The 8,648-nt window shown below is 37.9% G+C and overlaps 1 protein-coding gene across 1 annotated transcript in view; it reads right to left on the reverse strand.

Annotated features, from left to right (window-relative positions):
- CSE1L (chromosome segregation 1 like) overlaps nucleotides 1-8,648 on the reverse strand; it is a 1,337,268-nt gene that overhangs the window by 1,190,610 nt on the left and 138,010 nt on the right. Inside the window, exon 8 of the mRNA XM_044088970.1 lies at nucleotides 906-998. Coding sequence (XP_043944905.1) covers nucleotides 906-998 — 93 coding nt within the window. The remainder of the gene's footprint in view (nucleotides 1-905; nucleotides 999-8,648) is intronic.

The raw sequence follows: 8,648 nt of genomic DNA on the forward strand, positions 1-8,648 counted from the left end.
GTTACGACTGCAGCTGTATGCACGATGAACATCTACAGACTTCTAGGAAACCAACCAGCTTTCTAATGCTCTATACCCTTCCCCACCCTACAGATTGAGCTAGTAAGCCTAGCAGCTTCCAGAATACCAAACTTGCTGTCCCTCCAGTTCAGACAATTCTGCATTAGCTAGTCATCTGCTACACAGACAAACAACTACATTCCTGGGACTACATCCCTTTAGCTAGCCCACTCCAGAGCAGTCAGGTTCCTATCTTTCACTATTCAAATGGAGAAAAATTTACAGAAATGCAAACAGAAAGCACTACAGAACCAGATTAATCGAATGGGGATTTCAGGAATTACCTTATCTTTATGTGGTCAGCAAATCAATATTTAACAGCAGGTCATACAATTTATTTCAGAGTATATGAAAGGAAGGTTCTGGTGGGGTCCATGGAACTACTGGTTTAGTTCTGTTTTGTGCCAAGGTAAAACAAAGATCCTTATATTTAGCTATACTGCACAGACTCCAGATTTCTATCTTAGAACACTAGACACATGTCAATAGCTTATGTAACACTACTAAGAATAACTGCTATAAAACCCTAGCAATTACAAAATTCACCACCATACAAAAACAGGTACACATCTCAAACTTGAGCTTCCAGGAGTTTCAGAAGGATACATCATTTAAAATTAATGGTCCTTAGTAGATTTTTAGTATTCATTTTTTTAGCTACATTTAAATAATTGACTAAATGCTCTATTGTTCTTGCAGAGTATTAGTGTTTTAAAAAATCTCAAAAACGCAGTTGTACCTTTTCCACACAAATCGGTTATACCTTTGAGAATACTGTTCTACTTATTCACAACACTGATTAAAGCCAAAACATACAATGACATGCAAGCATAAAATGCCCTTACATCTGTCTGCAGCAACTTATTATCCAACGTCAGCAAGTGATGGAAGTTGGTCATCCAGGTTTCCATATTATCTTCAAAGAACTCAGGAAGGTCCTAACACAAAGAAAAAGGGACAGACTTAATGGCGATAAAGAATAGTCCACAACCAGAGAAAAACCAATATTCACACAATAGTTCCATTACAGCTTTGGACTGCAATATTTAACCTTCCTGGAACAAAAATGCCATGCAAATCAGGACAAGTTGCAGTCCAGCCAGCCCCATATATACACAAAACACTGTTGAAGTAGATCTTCCAGAGCACAGCAGTTGGCAGAGAGGATTAATGAGCTGCTGCCCGTAGTCAACGCTGGTAAATGCTTTACGCCTTTGACCTCCATTAATTAGCCTATTGTATGACTTAGCAAGTCACTTGGCCAGACAGTGCTCAGATGTCACCCCCCTAGCAAAGGGTAGTTGTGCCCAGTGGGCTTAACCCAGTTAAATTTATAAAAACAGCAATACTCAGCCTGGTCTTCATGGCACAAAAAATTTTACGACTTTTGGAGACGTTCATTGCACAAGGAATTTTACATTTGGAGACCTTGTAGCATAAACTGTCCTTCCCTAAAATTGTTTGAGCATATGGCAGCATTATCAATACATTCAATGCCAACTATTAGTCTTCCATTTCTGTAATGGGCAAGGTCCCCATGTGGCTGTGCAAGTCCTTTATCTGTAAAGCAGGCAGAATTGTTCCATTTTCAAAGAACTTGATCAACTAAGAAGGACAAAGAATGCAGTCTAAGAACTCAGCTGCTAGTCTTGTAAAAATGAACAGCAATGAGATGCTAATACACACCTAAACAGCAACTTAAATGCAAGTTACTGGAACCAACAAATGTAAGGTTGTGGAGAAACATTCACCACAGTGAACACTTTGAGCTGATGAAAGGAAAGCATTTTGCAAGAATATAATCAATTACTAAGGGGCAAGTTTTCCTGCTATGCACTCCTAAAGGCATCCCAGCCATATACATGCTTGCATGTAACTAATATACTGTCCTGCAAGTTCCTCTCCAATGCATCTTTCCATTATTCTAGGATTATGATCACATTAACTGAAGTGTAGTACTATGCAGTTTTTCTACCTGGGCTTAACTACAAAAATGCTCTGCACATACAGTCCACCAATTTCAGACAAAATGCATGAAAGAAATGGAATTCTGAGAGAAGCCTTTAAGAATTGGATCCACAGTAGAGGCAACAAAATGGCCACATAATGGGGTATAGCCCCATCACACACAGACACTTATATGGCTAACTGCAGTAGTTTGCATGCAGGGAAAATTCACATTATGTCCTTGGGGGGAAAAACTTGAGGATTTATAACTATTAAATTAGGTTAGAAATAAATGGTTCTGGAAGGACCAATTTAGAGTCAGAGAATGAGGTGAGTTACACTGTCTAACAAAAAGGACATCAGTTTGTGCCAAACAGGAAAAGTTAGCTTGTTAAGTACATGTCCTCCATAGCAGAATGCAATAAGAATGAAGCAGGGGTGACAGCTTAGAAGTGCCTTCTAAAGTGTGATTAATGCTGCTACAAAGTCAAAATCTGAGCAAGACAAATGAGGCTACATGGGAATTAAGACAGGATAAGACTCATTATCTTTTGCAGATGACTTTGTGATGAAAAATTAAAGGACCAAAGAGAAAAGCAATGAAACTTAGAGAAACCATTACAGAAAGTAGGTTGTAAGTTTTACGTAAGGTAATAAAAGGTATACATTGTACAATGTAGATGGTCTTAGGGAAAGTAAATGGGTAAATCCAGTTGCGAATGCCTTCTACACATATTTAGATTTTTTTTTTCCAGAAATAGCACAAAAGGAACAGAAAAGCGTTCCAAACGAATATGAAGGCCTTTTGAAGAGTTTAATAATGGAAAAGATGGGGGGGGGTGTTGAAATGAAACAGTTGAATGAAGTGCAAGCGGAAGAAAAAGTTGGTTTAAGACTAAGATACAAACTTCAGTTTGTCCTTGAAAAGGCTCTTAAGAGGACAAAAAAGTGGAAGTAAGGGAAAGTCAAAAGTTTTTTTCTGAAGGTGGGGATTTTTTTGTAAAAGTACTTCTGGATAAATTACCAACAAAGAAAGTATGAAGTGATAGGGAGGCAAAGCAAATTTTGCAGTGCAGAACAATGGAATTTGTAGAATTTAAGATGGCTTTTTGGAACCCATTTAGAACAAGTTTTGGACAGGACTTAAAAGCACGACACTACTTAGGAAAAGTGAAAGCTTAAATTATGTGGGCAACCTGCTAAGCCACTGATAGATACTAACTTAACATCTGTTGCATTAAAATGCTTGATTAGGAAGGAATAAAAATTCAGCATTACGAATGTAAAGGGTCTTACTAATCCAATTAAAAGGAACAGTCCAGATATTTAAAAATTTATCCTTTGGATTTTAGGCCTGTAGGAAACATGAAAGTGCAGAAACATGACTGTGCTTGTAAAGGTATATTGGCCTTTGGGAGTGGCATCTGCATTGTAGGATAGAAGGGAGAAAGGGAAGATTTTCATTTGCAAGTGATGTCCTACTGTTTTAGGAATATACAACAGATAGCCAAAGTTATACTAGGGTAAAAAGGATACAAAGGTGCAAATGTAGGATTTACAGTGGTTATCTGAAGTGATAGAAGGAACAGTCTGCCTTTTCAGGAAGGTAAAGCTGTTTATCGAAGAGACTGGAACCTGGTATCAAGTACCCAATAAGTCAGAGGTGAACTCCATTTGAAGAATATTATACTTAAACAGCCATTAACACCATCACCTTTAACACTAGACATTAATGCACAAGAGACTTTGTATACTTCAGTAGCAACAAACAGTAACTGCAGTGAACAAAAAGTAATACAAGTTGATTGCAAATCAAATACACCAAGTACAAATTTCATACCATAACACTGGAATTAAGCTAGTAAGAAAAAAAAAAGTGTCAGGTATAGCCTTGGAAACTGTAGAATGTAATAAGATGTTTAGAAGACTAAGCAAATAAGTAATGGCAGACAACTAAATTAATGGTAAAGCGACGGACTCCAACTAGTAAAGGTAAGTGAGCAACGAGAAAGGAGATAGGTACATATTTTACAGTAAAAACAGCTGTAACCAATTCATTAGTGCTGTAAATGTGTGTGTGTGTGGGGGGGGCAAGAGGAAATCAACTTAGTGAGGACTAGTGCCGCTTAAGCAATATGTCCCGAGTTCTGGCATTTGTATTGCTCAAAGTCTAGGCCTGAACTTGGCAGTTAGTATGCTCACTGAGCTAATTAGGACAAGACTGCCACACTTGTGGAGCAAGTACAAAGGAGTCGGAGCCATGCAGATAAATATATGACCCCATGGTACTCTAGCTTCTAAGATTATAGGTTGGGATGATAGCATTTAGTTTAATTTTAAGTGGAAAAGGTGAATCCAGGTGCATTTAAATAGCTGCCATCCCAGAAGGTTGGATCTGGCTTGTATACAGACCCAATTTGTCTTGGTTTTTAATCATTACTTTGCTTTTGGATTAATTCAGAACTCAGAAACATGTGCGGGATGGTGACTGTGGTTTTTCTGGTTGAGAGATGCACTTGGCCATCTGTAGTAGTAGAGAGCTGGGAGAATTGGATAGAATTACAAAAGAACAGAGTCTTGTTTTTTTAGTGGTGTAAGAAGCATTTTGGAAGTGATCAGTTGAATTAGTTTAGATATAGCCAGTGTGTAACTGGATTACCTGATGTGCTAGGCTGGACTTGCATCTGCATATAGGAGTTTCAACTGTCATAGGGTAAATGGCACTTAATAAAAACAGCAGGAATTATCGGGACAAGTATGTGACAAGTACGTGTTGTACACCTGAATGAGTGTACAGAACTGCAAATCTTTACAACTGCAGCTTTCTCAGCAAGTCTGAAGTACTGTGCGGCTTCAGTGTCGATGCTTAGGAATATTGAGTGGTCCACCAATTCAAAGCATTGTGCAATCCAATAAAAAACGCACCATTACAATTTCCAGGCTGGTGAGGTCACTGGTTAGATTCCAGAGACCAGACTGGTGTCAATTCACCAATTCCTGCCCAGCAGTAATGTTATTTCTGGCATCATCTGCTCAATGATGCAACTTGGCTATGAGAAAACTCAAGACTAAGAAATAAGGTATACATTATTAACCAAGTATAGTCAAGTAAAGGAGAGATTCAACCTACTGTATTATCAGATCCTAAGTTCATAAGTTCATAAAGTTCATAAGGTTCATAAGTTAGTACTAGGCTAACTGCCCTTGCGAGCCATTTTAAGCCTAACCAGTTATCCCCTGTGAGATTCAAACCCTGTACCTTGTGTTTGTAAGGCAAACACCTTAACCATTAAGCCACTCTCCCAACATTTCCATTACAATAGATATTCCATAACTGTTGTTGTGCAGCAAGACCTTGGCTTTTTCCCTACAGTTTACCTTCAGTGACATCGTTTACACACTTTAGACAATTAAATGTAAAATACTAGAGCAAATAAAAGTCACATAGTGAGGACAAAGTGGAACACATTCAAGGAAAACTTTTAGGCACTATGTGAAATCTTGTCATGATCCTGTAGAATACACAAGACAGGTTATGCACAGGGCATCAGAAAACGGAATTACAAAACAAATTTTGTGGCAGTGACTTGGCATTGCAAATAAAGATAAAGTAAAATCCAAAGAGAAACTTAGTTTAATTTACAAGGTAAACTGACTTGAGTGAATCAAAATTATCATGAGAATTTACTGCAAAGCTTTATGGGCCAAATTACTGTGGATATCCTGTTACAAATGAGATGGTACACAACTCAATTAATGAATGTGGTTAACAAAATGTTAAAAGTTTAAAACCTTTTGATTTACTAGAAATTAACCCAGAAGTAGCAGCAGTAAATAAGCAGAGACTGAGATTAAACTAATTTTTAAAAAAGTGAAATGCCAACCCTGCACAGGTGTTGAGTTCAACACTAAGTTGCCCACGTACACACATTATATATATATGTATGTATATATATATATATTATATATATATATTATATATATATATATATACACATTATATATATATATATATATATTATATATATATATATATATATATATATATATATATATATATATATATATATACACACTTATATATGTACACATATATATATATATATACATTATATATATATATATATATATATATATATATATATATATATATATATATATATATATATATATATATATATATATATATATATATATATATATATATATATATATATATATATATATATATATATATATATAAATAAGAAATGAACTTCGTGACAATAAAAGCATTCAAAAAATAGTAAATCACACCAACTCTTGTAGAACTTAAGCGCTTTCATCTTATTTATTATCAAGACTTCAGAAAGACGTTTCATAAGTATGAGCAACCATTTTCACTTCCTTTAAATACATTAGTTCTAGCAGGCCATTTAAATTAACAAGAGTTCCTTTCCAATAGTCAAGTGTGAACAAGCAGGGTGCGGTGTGCATTTTCATTAACATTACAATTGCAGTTACACAAGGTAAATTGGTCAGACAGTAATATCCTTGTGGTGCCATGTGCATACCAAAAGGGATCGTGAAAAAAAATTTTTTTTTAAATATGGGGAACCAGGAAGGATGAGAGTCATGCTGTGATGATTCTAATATAAAATATGTAACGTGACTTGACTCCCCCATACCCCCTACACATGCTCCCAGTCACCAGGCTAGCCCCCGCTGACCTCACCAACTACCCTCCCCCCGGGTCTCACTTTTCATACGGCCATTCAAGAGGTGATACCATCTGAACCAGCCCACCGGTTGTACCACCCACACTGACAGTCATCTGGGACACTGTTATTCATATGCTCCACACTTCTTGTCATGGGCGGCCCCCTAACAGCGCCACTTCAAGTCCACACCTCATTCCTCCCACTCCCCCATCAGGTGGCATACCCACACATCTCTACACATACTGATACCAAAGCATAGTAGGACTCTCTACCAGACTGCCTCCAAAGGTAAGCAATGAAGGGAACGGACGAAGGTGGAAGAAAGACTCATAAGTTACGTGTTTATATTAGAATCACAGCATGACTCATCCTTCCCGGTTCCCCAAATTTTTAAAATTTTTTTTTTTTCTTTTGCACACAATCGCCTTTTAGTATGCACATGGCACCACAAGGCTATTACGGTCTGACCAATTTACCTTATGTAACTGCAATTGTAATGTTAATGAAAATGCACACAGCACCCTGCTTGTTCACACTTTACTATTGGAAAGGAACTGTTAATTTAAATGGCCTGCTAGAACTAATGTACTTAAAGGAAGTGAAAATGGTTGCTCATACTTTGAAACATGTCTTTCTGAAGAAGTCTTGATAAGACAAAAGTGCTAAAGTTCTACAAGAGTTGTTGGTGTGATTTACTATTTTTTGAATGCTTTTATTGTCACGAAGTTCATTTCTTAGTTAAAATTTCTTCTCTTTGTTCAATTTTTTTTTTTTTTTTTTTTTGAGTGCGGTTAATTTTAGTTGCAAGTCTTCTACTCCGCGTGACAGTGTGGCAGGAAACAGCACCCAACCCAGGCTCTAGTAGCAAACTGAAGACAGAAGCAACCAGGAGCAGGACACCAATTGATAAAACAGTTTACAAAATTATTGGAAGGAATTAGTTTGGCGCAGGATCTCTTCGAGGACCTAAACAGCAGACCTTTAACACCTACAAATGAAAGGATCACCAGGGACCACACTGAACCTCCAGACCACTCTGGACCCAGGGCCACAATTAACAGAACTGGGACAGAGCAAGGACCCACACAGGCTCTTGACCCGATACTCATGCAGACAGAAATTAATCCCTTCCGTTGCCCGGTCCCAAATACAACAGTACAATTGGAGTATGGTCAAAACAGAGGGGTCTCAGAGCGCCAGGTCTCCAATACTAGATTCGAGAGACTGATTAAAACCTACAAAAACCTGGAGCATGACAACTATCTGGAAAGGTGTTTAGAGCTGGATATAGTCACATAGAGTCCGAGATGTAACAAATTTCCTAACAGGACCACTCCAAACTCTCAGCTTCACAAAGAACTGGTCAAAATATATAATAACTGGGCTAGCAGCTATCACAGCACTCATCCAAAGTAATACTGAGAGTATGGCCACCTACAAGTCTCAAATAGATGATCTGCAAACACACATCCTGCAGGATCCCACATTTACTGACTTTGCGGAAATGTGGGACAATGTACCGCACAAAATTACAAGTCATGTGGCGACCACAGACTGAATGCAAGAAAGGCAAATTGCTTAGGGACATTAAACAATATGAGGAAGGAAAAGCATACCGATCAGGCCCACACGCTCCTTGGACACACGGAGAAGGCCAGACAGATATCCAACAACCAATCCATTGTCCACAACTGAACTAAGGCCTACTACAGAATTACAAGAACCCACAAATGGACCCAACACACCAGAGGTGGATAGACTCATCACATCAAGCACACTAGCAGGGAGTAGTTCCCAGATGGTACATACTCATCCTAGGGAACAGCCAAGACCAGAAATGCCTCTCCAAAATCAGCCAACAGAGATCCAGACACCAGTGAACGTGACCACCACGACGAGGACAAAAACAAAACAAACCACAGGACCAATGTAACGGGAACG

This window comes from Protopterus annectens, chromosome 12.part0 (assembly GCF_019279795.1).
Source record: "Protopterus annectens isolate FY-2018-M chromosome 12.part0, PAN1.0, whole genome shotgun sequence".
In the NCBI taxonomy this organism is placed as follows: domain Eukaryota; kingdom Metazoa; phylum Chordata; order Ceratodontiformes; family Protopteridae; genus Protopterus; species Protopterus annectens.